The sequence below is a fragment of the Myotis brandtii genome, unplaced genomic scaffold (genome assembly GCF_000412655.1).
Source record: "Myotis brandtii unplaced genomic scaffold, ASM41265v1 scaffold161, whole genome shotgun sequence".
In the NCBI taxonomy this organism is placed as follows: Eukaryota; Metazoa; Chordata; class Mammalia; order Chiroptera; family Vespertilionidae; genus Myotis; species Myotis brandtii.
In genome coordinates this window covers 217,670-232,745 of record NW_005355881.1, presented here as the reverse complement: position 1 = coordinate 232,745, position 15,076 = coordinate 217,670, and the positions used below count along the sequence as shown (strand labels likewise).

Here is a 15,076-nt window from a genome sequence, read left to right as displayed (position 1 = left end):
CGGGGACCCCGGGCCCCCGTGCCTGGCAGCCAGCGAGGCCGGCTTGTAAGGAACATGTGGTTTGGGTTGACTGGGGGTCCCGAACGTGGGTTTGCTCGTTTCCACCTCAGACCTTGTAGAGCACATACCACTCTCTCCCACTTCGTACAGAAAAGGAATCGGGGCACCGAGTGCTGGCAGAGCCAGGACTCAGCTAGAGGCTGTGGTCTGACCCGCTGTCCTCGCTCTTTGGGAGCCGGGTCTCCTGGTTCAAGTCTTGCCTCTGCCTCCTGTTTACGGAGCATCTCTTTGAGCCTCAGTCTGCCTGTCTGTAAAACGGAGCAGGAATGCCTTCTTCTGGGCGTGCTCTGTTTTGAGCTCCCGCCAGACATTCTCTTGGAAACACTTTGTAAGACCATTTCCTCCCGGCTCGGCCACTTCCCCACCCCCCTCCCTAGTGTGATCTTCAGCAAGCTGCCCAATTTCTTGATCTCAGTTTTCTCACCTGGAAAGTGGGAATGATGAATATACCTACCTCAATAGGGTTTTTGTAGGGATTAAATGAATTAACAGTTGCAAAGCTATTAAAACAGTGCTTAGCACATGATAAACACTCAAGTATTAGCCATTACTGTTGTTGTTTTCTGCAAGACAGTGACCAATTTCAAGACATCACATTATAGAGGTGCACAACAATGGCCCCCCTTTGGGGTCCAGGGTTTCATTAATTCAGCAGAGATAGGCCCACCATGTGCCCAGCTTGGGTTGGATCCTGGTGATACAGCAGGAACAAGACAGATGTGGCCCCAGCCCTTATAGAGGGTACAGTCAGACCTGGGAGGTGTTACACTACACAGTAAATGGTGATGTGATGTGGGGACACAGGCGACTGCAGCACTGAAGACGGAGAGGTCCTAACTTGGCCTTCAGGTCAGGGTCAGCCTCCAAGCAGAGGTACCAGCTAAATGGCGGGGAGCAAGCTGGGTAGGATGTAGCTGTGGTGTGATGCTGGGAAGCCTTTCAGGCAGTGGGAATAGCTTATTCAGAAGTGCAGTGGAAATAGCTGTGCCTGGCTGTTGTGTGGGGTATGTGGGGCCATTCATCTGACCAGAGCCAGGTGCCTGGGACTTGTTCTTGGGGAGCTCTGCAACCAGAGGGCTTCTCTCACTAGTACTCAGTGGGGCTGAGGGTGTGGGTAACTCTGCTCACCATGTCCTTGGGCCTAGGAGCTCTACCTAGCAGGTGGCAGCCTGCCCTGCCCCATCCCTGGCTCCTAAATGCCCTCTTTCCCTGTTTCCTATCCCCCAGGAGGAGGTATCTGAGAGCAGCTCAAGCACGGACCCCCTGCCCCATGGCTACCTCCCTGATTCATCTTCTGTGTCCCATGGGCCAGTGGCAGGGGTGACAGGTGGCCCCCAAACTCTCGTGCACTCCAGCGCACTCCCAGACCCCAACATGCTGGTGTCCGACTGCACGGCTTCTTCCTCAGACCTGGGCTCAGCCTTTGACAAGATCATCGAGTCCACCATTGGGCCAGACCTCATCCAGAGTAAGTCAGGAAGAGGGTGGCAAGAGTCAGCCCCCTGGGGCTTCCCTGCAGAGTCCAGAAGAACCATCTCTGCTTATCCCAGCTGTGCAAACCCGGGAAAATAACTCTCCCACTCTGAGTGTGTCACATGGCAACAGTAACTCCTGCCTCATAGCAGTAAAATGGTGTGAGGATTTAATGAGGCAGCACAGTAAAGTTCTTAGCATAGTGTCTGGCATGTAATAAGTGCTCCTTAAATACAGAAACAGTAACACCTAACTTTATACTGAGGTCTGTTCTAAACACTTTATATTCAGTAGCTCATTCATCTTCCCAGGAACCCCAAAACGTAGGTGCTATTATGATCCTTGCAGTATAGATGAGAAATCTGAGGAACAGAGGATGTAAAATAATTTACCCACTGTCACTAGCAACTGTTGGGCCATGAGCTCAGACAGTCTGATTCCAGAGCTCATGATTTCCCAAGCGGTACCTGCTACTAATGATGCGTGTAAAGGAAAAGCCCTGGGATGGTCTGGAAAGCCAGCCCTGAGGAACTGGGGCTGGAAGCGGGCCTTAACCTTGGGGAGGTTCAGAGAGGAAGGAGGGGGACTCCAGGTTTAGTGGTCAAAGGTGGGGCAGCGGGGATAGCCATGGCATCTGTATGACTAGGTCATCATGGCATACAAACCAGGCTTTCCAATAGCCCTGCCCTAGGTGGATGGGGAGGGGGTAGGCATCTGAGGCTCAGAGGGATGATGCAGCTGGTTTGAGGTCACACAGGTGAGCCAGAATGAATGTGGGCAATGACAATTGTCATTGTCAGCTGGGAATTCCCTCCCCACATCTCTCTCTAGGCTGCATAACTGTAACCAGTGCTGAGGATGGTGGGGCCGAGACCACACAGTACCTGATCCTGCAGGGACCAGATGATGGTAAGACGCCAGGCTCCAGACCCAGGAAGCCCTGCAGTGGGCTGGACTAGGAGAGGAAGGCTTAGCCACAAACTCACTGTGTGATCTGGCCAGTTTAGCCACTGCTCTTGGCCTCAGTTTCCCCACTGTTACTCTTGTAGGGAGTTGGCTTGTAGGATCCCTGGGCCTGCCTGAGAGGGACAGCTGTAGCTCATGGCCAGCCTGCCCCTCCATTTCCCTTCCCTCTGATTCCCTCACCAACCCCCAGGTGCCTCCATAGCATCGCCAATGTCCAGTTCCACCCTAGTCCACAGCCTGGCAGCCATTGAGGCCCTAGCCGACGGCCCCACATCCACATCCACATGCCTGGAGCCATCTGAGGAGGCACGGGGTTCACCCAGCTCCCCAGCACAGCCTCCCCCAGCCTCTGGCACCGAGGAGCCAGATCTACAGAGCCTGGAGGCCATGATGGAGGTGGTGGTAGTACAGCAGTTCAAGTGCAAGATGTGCCAGTACCGGAGTAGCACTAAGGCCACACTATTACGCCATATGCGGGAGCGGCACTTCCGTCCAGGTACGTTGATAGCAGCCTAGCTGGCTGGGACTGCATAGGTGGGGATGGGGTGCTGAGAGGCAGACATGGAAGCTTGTCTTACCTCCCCCCCACCCCAAGCAGCAGCAGCAGCAGCAGCTGGTAAGAAGGGACGTCCACGGAAGTGGGGTACCTCGACCAAGACCCAAGAGGAAGAGGCACCAGAGGAGGAAGACGATGATGACATTGTAGATGCCGGTGCCATTGATGACCTAGAGGGTAGGCCACATGGCTCCCAGGTCTGCTACCTCCACCCCCATCAACAAATACTGGGCTCCTTCTGGCCCTCATGGAGAGCCAGGAAAACAGAATTGGCACAGATGCAGCCACAGGTGCTTCCGTATAAGACAGAGGAGTTGGGTGCTGGGATCAGAACCTCTGTGTGTAGTTGTGTAGGCTGTGCACTGAAAAAGCACCAATCACAACTAAGAGGGCCACATTCACATTTATCCAACAGAAACAGAATGCAAACCACATATGTACTTTTCTTTTTTGTAGACATTTTTGGTTAATCTCCCCTGAGGATATTTCTTCCATTGATTTTTAGAGAGAATCGGGAGGAGACAGGGAGAAGAAACATCGATGTGAGAGAGATGGGCTGGGGAATGAACATGAACAGGCAACCAGCAATCAAAACAGGCTGACACTCTAACTGCTGAGCTATACTGGCCAGGGATAGATAGATAGATAGAGATATATATATATTTTAGGTAAAAAAGGGTGGAATTAAGTTTAATTGTATATTTTATTTACCCAATATATCTAAAATATTATTTCAACTTGCAATCATTATAAAATATTATTAGTTGTTTTACCTTCTTTTTTTTTTATACTGATTTTTAGAATCTAGTGTGTATTTTACACTATGCCTCAGTTTAGGCTAGGCACATTTCAGGGGCTCGATAGCCACATTCAGCCAATAGCATCTGCATTTTCATAGACTGTATCTTGCACAGTCATAGCGTTTATAGACTTGAATGTTTATTTCAACTATTTCTTAACAGTGTCTGTAAAGTGTCCTTAGGAAGTGGTGCCTTTTTCTAAATCATGTCAAAGTGCTGTATAAGCCAATGGTAGGTGTCAGGAAAGGTGCAGAGGAAGGACTGCAGGAGCCTGGAAAGGGATGTGCACAGTCAGCCATGGGGAGGGCTGTCTGGAGGAGGCATCACTGGTGGGCATGAAGGAGGAGTGGGCAGGGATGGGGAAGTGGGCCTCTTTCCGGGAGAGCAGGGCAAGGGATCAGAGCTGAAAGGGTGGGTCCAGCCTGATGCCCACCTTCTCTCACTGTCCCCACAGAGGATAGTGACTACAATCCAGCAGAGGATGAGCCCCGCGGCCGACAGCTGCGGCCTCAGCGCCCCACTCCCAGCACACTGAGACCCCGAAGGAGGCCTGGCCGGCCCCGGAAGCTGCCTTGCCTGGAGCCCTCAGACCTCCCAGAGGGTGAGACTTGGTCGTGGAAGGGGCCTTGAGGGTGAGGCTGAGGGGTGACCTCCTTTCCTGCTTGCCTCTGTGGAGTCCTGGGGACAGTGTACTGTGCAGAGCAGCATGGCTCAAACCAGGGTGGCCGGCTGGCCTCCTGATAAAGGGGAAATCCCTCTGAGACCAGGCTTGAGAAACCCTGAGTTAAGAAAAGGTACCTCAGCTTTATGAAAAGACTGTTCGGTGGTACGTTGTCACAGAGCAGGAGGAGGTTGAGTCTTTATAGCTGAACTAATAAGATAAGTTTTAAGTATTATTATTGAAATAACAACAAAGTTGAGGCCTGAGACTGTCCAAGGAGCACAAGCTTAGAGCATCACAGCCTGGGGCACCTCATGGGCATTCATGCCAGCTCTGCCATTTACTGGCTGTGTGACCTGTAGCATGTTACTTCGCCTCTCGAATCCCCTTTTTGTAAATGCAGGTGATGGCACCTGTCTTAGGATTGCTTTGAGGCATAAATATACACAAAAAGGCACATGGTAGCTGTCTTTGTACATGCAGTTTGGAGGAAATTGTTTTATTTTTTAGTCTCTTTTTAAAATAACTTTTTACTGAGATATATGTTTGGAAAAGCACACCTAAAGTGCATAACTCAGTGAATTTTCTTTTATTTTTTTTTAATATATATTTTATTGACTTTTTACAGAGAGGAAGGGAGAGAGATAGAGAGCTAGAAACATCGACGAGAGAGAAACATCGATCAGCTGCCTCCTGCACATCTCCCACTGGGGATGTGCCCGCAACCAAGGCACATGCCCTTGACCGGAATCGAACCCGGGACCCTCCAGTCCACAGGCTGACGCTCCATCCACTGAGCCAAACCGGTTTCGGCGTGAATTTTCAAAGTGAACACACCTGTATAACCTAGCACCCCAATTAAGAAACAGAATGTTACCAGCATTGTTTGTATCATTTTTAATTTTTAAAACATTGTATTGAGATATTGTTGATGTGTTTGAATATATAACACTCCTGTCTGCCCTCCAGCCACCCTAGAGAAACCAATGTTAAAGTGCTGCTGTTGCTTCCCAGACTAGAATGTTCTCATGAGGTCACTAGATAAGCAATTATCATCTTCATTTGCCAAATGGGGAAAATGAGACACAGAGAGGGACTGGCTTTGCCTAAAGATACACAGCAAGTCAGTGACAGAGCTGAACCTAGCACGCAGGTCTCCTGACTGATAGGTCCCCCGGTCTCTGACTGCTGCCCCTGACGGTCACACTTACGTCGTGCTGTGCTGCACTCTAACCACCTGTGGGCTGCATCTGTGCTGTGACCTGGCATGCCCATTAGTGGATGGTGGCCGTGTGTGTGGGGAAATATTTGGCTGGCCTGTGTCACACCTGTCCACATCTGTCCTGGTGTGTTGTAGCTGATCTGTGATCTGGCATGTCTGTGGCAGGTATGGAAGGAGAGCCTCTAGTGAGTTCCCAGAGTGGACAGAGCCCTCCAGAGCCACAGGACCCCGAGGTACCCAGCTCCTCAGGCCCAGGACACCTGGTGGCCGTGGGCAAAGCCGATAGGGTTCCTGTGGAGCCCAATGTGAGCCAGTCGCACGCAGAGAACGCAGCACCCACCTACCAGGAGGAGCCCGACACCCCACCCCGCCGACGTGGCCGACCCTCCAGGCGCTTCCTAGGCAAGAAATACCGCAAGTAAGGGGAACAGAGATGGGGGTCAGGGACGCAGCCAGACAGCCCCAGCCCAGCCAGACCTCTCCTCAACACCCTCCTGGCAGGTATTATTACAAGTCACCCAAGCCGCTTCTGAGGCCCTTCCTGTGCCGCATCTGCGGCTCCCGCTTCCTGTCCCACGAGGACCTGCGCTTTCATGTAAACTCCCACGAGGCCGGAGACCCCCAGCTCTTCAAGTGCCTTCAGTGCAGCTATCGCTCACGCCGCTGGTCCTCGCTCAAGGTGCGCTGCAGCTGGAAGGGGAGTAGCTGGGAAGGGGAAGGGGAAGGCACAGGGCACGGGAGGAAGGGAAGCTGGATGAGAGAAGGCAAAAAGCCTGGTGGCACCAAGAGGGAGTGGAGGTAGAGGGCCTTCCCAGGCACCCTCTCCTGCTGTTTCACGGGGCACGTGTCTGGGCTGCCACGGGCGGTTTTGCAGATCACACACTGCCCAGCAGCATGGCATCTTCAGGTGTGCTGTTTGTGTAGTGGACTTCATAGATTTGCTCGTTCACCACCATTGCCAGCAGGTGGCAGTAAAGTTGGTTTTATCTAATTCAGTGTGTTAGGAAGTTTTCCAGCAGATGGCAGTAATGTGTCTCATGAGAGGGGCCCAGGCCTTGCAGGCCACTCATTTCATCTTGGGGCAGCCCGAGGAGGTCCCTGGTAGGTGTCAACAATCCCATTTTACTGACCAAGGAACCACAGCTTGGCTGGACCAAAGTGAGGCAGCAAGTTGGCCATCATTGGGGGTGGGGGGTCCTCAAGGAAAAATAGCCAGAGCCCCTGTGCTTTCTGCACACAGTGCTTCCTCAGACAGGGACCTTTGACCTGGAAGTTTTCTCTGGAAACCCAATGGTGAGGGCAGGGGTGGCTACCCCATCTTGCAGTGGGGAGGGCATAGGCTGTGGAGTTGTGCTGCCTGCGTTCAACTTCAAGTTCACAAGGTCACTGTGGGATCTCAGCAAGTCACTTCTGTCTGAGCCTGTTTCCTCCTCTATCAAGTGGTCAGCAGAACAGGGCCTGGTGCAGAGCAGGTCTGCTTGTTGGGGTGGGTCCCCAGCCCTCACAGGCCCCAGCGCTGGCAGCACTCCCTCTTTCTTCGAGCCTGCTCCCACAGCAATTCTAGAGCTGTGGGCACAGGTGAGGTGTGGCAGGAGGGGAATCTGAGCCCCAATCCACTATCCCTATGCCTCTCTCCCAGGAGCACATGTTCAACCATGTAGGCAGTAAGCCCTACAAGTGTGATGAATGCAGCTACACCAGTGTCTACAGGAAAGACGTCATCCGGCATGCAGCCGTGCACAGCCGGGACCGGTCAGTGGCTGTGGGTGGAACGGGGACAGGGTGGGGAAGTGGGAGCTCAGAATAACAGTGGTTCCAGTTAGTACCAGCTCAGGGCCAGGCCCATTCACAGCACATTATAGACAGTGGGAAGGCAAGGCGATTTATCCCTGATCACTTGACTCAGACAGAGCAGGAGCAGGGCCTTGAGGTTCCTTCTTTAGTCTCTTCCCTGCTCCAAGCTTTCATTTCCCTTCTATAAAATGGAGACAGACATTGTTGAGGGGATCTAAAGATTTTCAGACTCCTGGTCAACACTCATCTTTCATGGTACTGAGAGAGCAGACTTAGGACAAGTACATGGCGAAACAAAAAACCTTAGGAGCCTAGTGATGGCTTGCTGAATTAAAATTAGGTCTGCAGCTTCAGGAAGTTAGCTTCACAGGAAGGAGGACCAGTGAGCAGAGGTTGGATACAGGGATTCACTAGGTGGATCTGTCAAAAATTAATTAATTATTGTGTATGATTTGCAAATCAGAGAACACAGTCCTCAGTATGAACCAAAGACTTGCAGGGTTCTTTAAAGGAGAAGGGTTGCCCTAACCTGTTTAGCTCAGTAGATAGAGCGTCGGCCTGCGGACTGAAAGGTCCTGGGTTCGATTCTGGTCAAGGGCACATGCTAGGGTTGCGGGCTCAATCCCCAATAGGGGACATGCAAGGGGCAGCCAATCAATGAGTCTCATCATTGATGTTTCTATCTCTCTCTCCCTCTTCCTTCCTCTCTAAAATTAATAAAAATATATTTAAAAATAATTTAAAAAGTAAAATAAAAGGAGAAGGGTTGCTAGTGAAACAAAATTATAAACTTAGATTATCGGTTTTGTTTTTTCATATTGATATATATAAATGTGTCAAATCAACAGTTTCCCTATCTTACATCATTCATTTTTTGATCAGTCATGGCAACTGGATTTTTCAACAGTCAGCTGGCTGGTCAGCAAGTAGGGCTGTGATGCAAAAATCCAACTGTTGGGCCACATATTATGTTGTAAAAGTTCTTACAAGTCCTCAGATCTGAAACCATGTGTGTGGGAAAGCCAGCTCTCCAAAGTGCTTACAGGTTTTCTTAAGACAATAAAAAGGAAGGGGAGTTCTGTGTCCAAATAAGGTTGGGGACACCAGGTCAACCGACTAGTACAATAGCATTCTTTCCTGTGGGAGTTCTCAGAACTTTAAAATGCAAATGTATTTTGTGACTGAGAGGAAGAATACACCATTCCCAAATGTAGTGAAGTGCAGACCTTATTTACAGTACCCTCTTAGCATTTCCCCCAGCAAACTAAAAGAAAGGGTCTTGGGTGGGTAGTCGGGACACTCAGGGCTGAGACTGGGTCTAGGCGTATTGGGTGGGCTTGGAGAAGCAATGGTCTAACTCCTGTGCTTTCTTCTCCAGGAAGAAGAGGCCAGATCCCGTAAGTCTGGGGCCCTAGCCTGGGAAGGGAGCCTGCTACAGAGCTGCTGTGGGGGTGGGGCCAAGAAGCCAGATCTCACCATCTGGCCCCCTCTTGTCCCTCCTCAGACCCCAAAGCTGAGCTCCTTCCCCTGCCCCGTGTGTGGCCGTGTCTACCCCATGCAGAAGAGACTCACACAGCACATGAAGACACACAGCACTGAGAAGCCCCACATGTGTGACAAGGTAGGTGGGGCCACGGGCTGGGCAGGGGTGGGGGCAGGAGGCCTTCCTGGGTGATCACCCAACTCAGCCCATCCCCTACAGTGTGGAAAGTCCTTTAAGAAGCGCTACACCTTCAAGATGCACCTTCTCACACATATCCAGGCTGTCGCCAACCGCAGGTATGTCCCTTGGGAGGCCTCTGGGGCTGCAGCAACCCCCACCCCCACCCCACTGCTGAGCTGCCCTCCCTCTGACTACCCCCAGATTCAAGTGTGAGTTCTGCGAGTTTGTTTGTGAAGACAAGAAGGCGCTGCTGAACCACCAACTGTCCCATGTCAGCGACAAGCCCTTCAAATGCAGCTTTTGCCCCTATCGCACCTTCCGCGAGGACTTCCTGCTATCTCACGTGGCCGTCAAGCACACAGGTCAGGCCAGTCACCCCTCCCTGTCAGCCCTCACCTTGCCCTGGTCCCCAGTCAGACCTCTTCCTCCTCCTCCCCTGCAGCCACGTGAGCAGCTGGAACCCCTCCATTGTAAAGGGAGTCCCCTTTGCGGGGGCCATTCTAACCTCAGCTCCAGTTCCAGCTCAGCTCACTGCTCTCAGGGTTGCCCTGGGCCGTCACTTTCCCTCTCTGATCCTTTCTTAGCTGTGAAATGGGGGAATAGAACTACCGCTTGGTGGTTATAAAAGTGAGTTCCACTTGTTCCCTGAGCCCTGTCTGTGCTGGGCGCTGGGGTAGAAACGGGTCTTAGAGAGGCCCTGCCCTCAGGACATGAAACAGCATCAGTCTATGCTTGCCCTGTGGAAGATGTACAACAGTTGGTTTTTATTCTCCTTGGTTCCCAGCCCTCTGGCAGGCACACCAGGGAAGATTAGAGAAAGGAAGTCAGGGGCTCCTTCACCAGATTTCTGTCTACCTGGGAGCTGGTGATACACAAGAGGAGTGTGTGATCATGTGACCTTGAAAGTAGGCACTGGCAGGAAGGCTTGAGTGCAGAGGGCGAACCAGGTTTGTTTCTGTCCTGGCTCACCACCATGGACAGCGCATGTGTTTGTCTGAGCTCAGGAAGGAATCTGGGAGTTGGAGAGGTCCTTGGGGTGGTGAAGGTTTCTCTGGGAGGATGGGTAAGGGGGTGGGTAGGCATAAGCATCCCCCACATGTGCCTACAGGGGCCAAGCCCTTTGCTTGTGAGTACTGCCACTTCAGCACACGGCACAAGAAGAATCTGCGCCTGCACGTACGGTGCCGGCATGCAAGCAGCTTCGAGGAGTGGGGGCGGCGCCACCCGGAGGAGCCCCCCTCCCGCCGTCGCCCATTCTTCTCTCTGCAGCAGATTGAGGAGCTGAAGCAGCAGCACAGTGTAGCCCCTGGACCAACCCCCAGCCCCCCAGGACCTCGCGAGGTAAGCTCAGCCAAGCAGACAACAGACAGAAAGGGCTTGGGGCCTTCACCAGGATGACAGTGTGATGTCACCTCTCCCAGCATCCTCATTTGCACAATGGGCGCAACAAAGTGATCCCTACCTCTCTGGATTGTGATAAAGGGCAGCTGAGGCATAGACATGCCAACCCTAAGCTCAGAGTAGGGGTGGCTTTCCAGTGCTAGTAATAGGGAAAATATCAGCAGCTTAATTATGGTGATAGTTTATTTTCTCGTAAAGGAAGTCCAAAGATCACTCCAGGGCTGGTGTGGCGTCTCCATGGTCTGTCATCAGGGACCAAGCTCTCTGTTAGGAAAACCCCTTCCATCTTTGTGGTTGCCTCAGGCTTCATTAAAGCTGTTGGAGCTCCAGCCTTCCTAGCCACATCCTAGGCAAGAAGCAGGGGAAGGGATCGGGGAAGGGCAAAAAGGATGTCTGCCATCTGTCCACGTGTCTTCCTTGTGAATTTTACCAGAAACTCCTGTTCAGCCATGTGACCACACTTTACCTAACGGCAAGAGAGGCTAAGAAATAGTCCTGTAGCTGAGAATGTAGCCTCCCAAAGATGGACCATCACAATGTGCTGATAGAACACAGGCTCTGGAATCAGTCTTGTGTTCAAGTCCCAATTCTGCTACTCACTAGCTGTGAGATCATAAGCCAGATATTTCACTTCTCTGAGCCTCAGTCAGTTCATCTGTAACATTGAGCTGTTAATTTAAAAGTGGTTGTGAAGATGAAACAAGCCAACATATATAAAATGCTCAATACAAAGGAGGTGCTCGGTACATGGCACTGGAATCTCAGCTGCTCTCTCTCAGGATTGGCCATATCCCCACCCTGCAGGTTCCCCCAGAGGTAGCCCCTTTCCAGTCACCTGAGACCCCCCCACTGCTCTGTTCTGACACCCTGGGTGGCGCCACCATCATCTACCAGCAAGGTGAGCTCTGAGGAAGGGTGGGAGCCTGGGTACTGGGCATGGGCAGGGCTCATGCTAGAAGATGGGGGAGGGTGTTGGTGCCAGTTTTCCAGCCTTTTCTAAGTCTCAGGTCCCACCAACCCAGGAGCTGAGGAGTCAACTGCCATGGCCACACAGACAGCTTTGGATCTGCTGCTAAACATGAGTGCTCAGCGGGAGCTGGGGGGTGCCGCCCTGCAGGTGAGCCACCTGGGGACCTCCTCTTCACTAGACATGGGGAGGAGAGGAGAGTGATGAAGCAGACGTGCCGCACCCGCAGGGAGCTCCCAGTTAGTGGGTGACACCCAGCGGGCACGTGCACAGGAGGAGCAGCAGCTGTGCCAAGGAGGCTTCAGGAGGGCAGGGAGGTCAGAGGATCTCCCACTCCATTCTCCAGAGTCACGAGCAACCTCTGCAATGCTGAGCCGTGTTCACTGCTTCCCATGCCTTCTGTGGTCCTGTTCTCCTAGCTCTGTGGCCACCCTGTTGTGCCTGTGGGTCTGAACTAGCCTCCCTCCTAACCTAGTGCCCTCATCCATGACACCTCCTACAGCCTGAGGACTCTGGGGCTGTCTCCATCTCAGACCTCTGTCTTGCCCATGCACCTCAAGCCCACACTCTCCCCTGAGTTCGTCATCTCCTCCCTCTTTCATCCAGCTGCTCAGGATCCCCTTTCCCCCATCTCCTCTCCCTCTGCACCTCCTCGCACTTCTACAAGGCAGGGAGAAGTTTGTGTGCCTCCGTCTCCCAGCCTTTTGAAAAGATGTAGAGTATGTATTTGAGATGATAAATTTCAATAACTTGGAGCAATAACATGCTGCTAGGGGCTGGGAGACAGACAAAACTCCATGGAGGAGGGAGCCTGGTGTAGGATTCAGCTTGAGGCATTTGGGGGTGTAGAGAAGTTTTACATTTTTATATAGTTAAGTGTATCAGTCTTTAATCGTTTTTGCCTTTAGTATTCATCCCTAGAAAGGCCTCCTTCACCCCAAGACTATATAAAATTCATTTGGACTTTCTTCTTAGGGTTTCATTTTTTCAGTTAAATCTTCACTCATTTCATTTTTGGTGTATGCAGAAAGGTCGGGAACTAACTTAATATTTTTTCCAAAAGTTGTCCAGTGCAGTATATCAAATAATTTTCCCCAGTGGTTGGAAATGTCCCCTTTATCATTCTCTAGATTCCCACACACACTCACCTGTCTGCTCTTCTCGTGCCAGTATAATCCATTTTTTAAATTACAAAACTATATGCTTGTAAAAAAACAAAATGAACATTATGTTCTACAATAAGGTGAAAGTTCTTAACATTCCTCCCTTCCCACTGTTAGCAGGTTAATAAGCATTTCTCCAGTTTTGTCCATGTGCACACTAACAGACTTTTTGTTCCTTAAAAAATGGGATCACACTAGTCATCTCATCAACAACCTGTTTTCTTCACTCAGCAGTGTGGGGGCCTCAGCCTGACAGGCACATACAGGTCTCCTCAACATCTCCACATGTCTCCACATCCTTCCATCAGACAGATGTCCTAACATTTACCTCGTTATTCCTTTATTGGTTGGGTGGTTTACAGTTTTTCATTAACTCAAGGCAGTGCTTTAGTGCACATACATTTTCAGGTGCTCATAACCTTTTATTTAAAAAAAATAACAACTGCCCTGACCGGTTTGGCTCAGTGGATGAAGCGTTGGCCTGCGGACTGAAGGGTCCCGGGTTCGATTCCGGTCGGGGGCATGTACCTTGGTTGCAGGCACATCCACTTGTGCAGGAGGCAGCTGATCGATGTTTCTCTCTCATCGATGTTTCTAACTCTGTCCCTCTCCCTTCCTCTCTGTGGAAAGTCAATAAAATAAAAAAATAAATAAATAAATAAATAAAATAACAACAAAAAACCTCCTAGAAGTAGAATTGGTGGGTCTGAAGGTATAAAGCCTCACAAGAAGATATGCCAGTCTATATGACCACCCCTAGAGCATGTTTCTCTACGCGCCTGCCAGCACTGGGCACCATCAGGCTTTATAACTTTCTTCAATGTAATAGAAGTATACTTCATGGCCATAACTTATAATTTTGCGATCATAGATGAGATTGAACTTCTGTATGTTCATAGACCATTTTATTTCTTCTCTGACTTACTTGTAGGTGTCCTGTATCAATTTTTAAATTAAGTTGTTAGTCTTTTTTATTATCCCTTTGCAAGAGCTCTGTATATAAAGGAAGTCCATCTTTTATCTCTCATATGAATTGTTAAATCCCAATCACACACACTCCAATTTCTTTGTTTCCTGATTTCATTTTATGATTTGTTTTGTTGTAGCTTGTAGCATATTTCTGTCATAATTAGAAAAATCTCCCTACCCCAGGATTATAAAATTATCCACATTTTTTCTTTACATATTTAGAGTTTTATTATTATATTTAGTCTTTAATCCATTTGAAGCAGACTTCGGAGTGAGATCTAAGATCGCACTCTGACTTTATTTTTTTTTCTTAAAGTGGTTTGCCACTTGTCCCTCTACCCCAAGATTTCTCAACCTTTGCACTGTGGGCCAGATGATTCTTTGTTGCGGGGCCATCCTATGCATCCTGGGATGTTTAGCAGCATCCCTGCCCTCTACCTGCTGGATTCCTGTTGCACCCCGCCTGCCCCCAATTGTGACAACCAAAGAATGTCTCCAGACATTGCCCAATACCCCTGGGGGGCAGTATTGCTCTACCCTGTTCTTCTTAAGTGTAATTCCAGTAGCTGGGTGGGATCTGGAAAGGCAGGCTGTGTTTCGGTAGGAACACAAAGTTGGGGTTGTGCAAATGAGTGCTAGCAGCACTGGGTCTGCCCAGAGCCTGGGTGAGCTTTGAGATAGAAAAGAGCCTTGAACACTAGCTTCTTTGGCACAGACCTGCTCAGAATGCATTGTGCCGTTGCAGGTGGCTGTGGTGAAGTCAGAGGATGCGGAAGCACGGTTAGCATCCCCTGGTGGGCAGCCCTCCTCAGAAAGTGCAGCTCCACAAGTGGTAACCCTCCACGTCGCAGAGCCAGGGGGCGGTGTAGCTGCTGAGAGCCAGCTAGGCCCCTCTGACCTACAGCAGATCACCCTGGCACCCAGTCCGTTCGGTGGGGCTGGGTACAGCGTCATCACAGCACCCCCTATGGAAGAGGGGACATCAGCTCCTGGCACACCCTACAGGTAAGGCCTGCCACCTGCAAGGTCCCCTTCAGCCAGTTGTAGTCATGCTACAGGGAGTCAAGAGGTCCCTGCCCATTCACGCCTAGTTGGCAGGAGGTAAAAATCCTAATCTGCATATATAAAAAGCCAGCGATCAGAATGCTGTAATAACCAGAACAACCGGTTGCTATGACCACCAGTCACTATGATGCCCACTGTGGCCAGCCTACAGGCCTGATCGTGGGTGGGGCTGGCAGCCAACCTCCTGCAGCCCCTCCCCCTGGCCAGCCCCACTCCCGATGAGGCCCCCACTCTGATCAGGGGCAGGGACGGCCAGCCAACCGCCTGCGGCCCCTCTCTCCAGCTGGCCCCACTCCTGATCGCCCCCCCCACCACC

At 51.0% G+C, this 15,076-nt stretch overlaps 1 protein-coding gene across 1 annotated transcript in view; it reads left to right on the top strand.

Moving 5' to 3' along the window:
* The window catches only part of ZNF335 (zinc finger protein 335), a 20,702-nt gene that overhangs the window by 936 nt on the left and 4,690 nt on the right, over positions 1–15,076 (top strand). The window contains exons 2-17 of the mRNA XM_005862193.2: positions 1,222–1,528; positions 2,365–2,442; positions 2,690–2,995; positions 3,095–3,232; positions 4,310–4,456; positions 5,904–6,156; positions 6,240–6,417; positions 7,378–7,490; positions 8,911–8,929; positions 9,037–9,153; positions 9,235–9,311; positions 9,397–9,557; positions 10,304–10,536; positions 11,401–11,494; positions 11,619–11,713; positions 14,441–14,700. Of these exons, the coding sequence (XP_005862255.1) occupies positions 1,222–1,528; positions 2,365–2,442; positions 2,690–2,995; positions 3,095–3,232; positions 4,310–4,456; positions 5,904–6,156; positions 6,240–6,417; positions 7,378–7,490; positions 8,911–8,929; positions 9,037–9,153; positions 9,235–9,311; positions 9,397–9,557; positions 10,304–10,536; positions 11,401–11,494; positions 11,619–11,713; positions 14,441–14,700 (2,576 nt within the window). The remainder of the gene's footprint in view (positions 1–1,221; positions 1,529–2,364; positions 2,443–2,689; positions 2,996–3,094; positions 3,233–4,309; positions 4,457–5,903; positions 6,157–6,239; positions 6,418–7,377; positions 7,491–8,910; positions 8,930–9,036; positions 9,154–9,234; positions 9,312–9,396; positions 9,558–10,303; positions 10,537–11,400; positions 11,495–11,618; positions 11,714–14,440; positions 14,701–15,076) is intronic.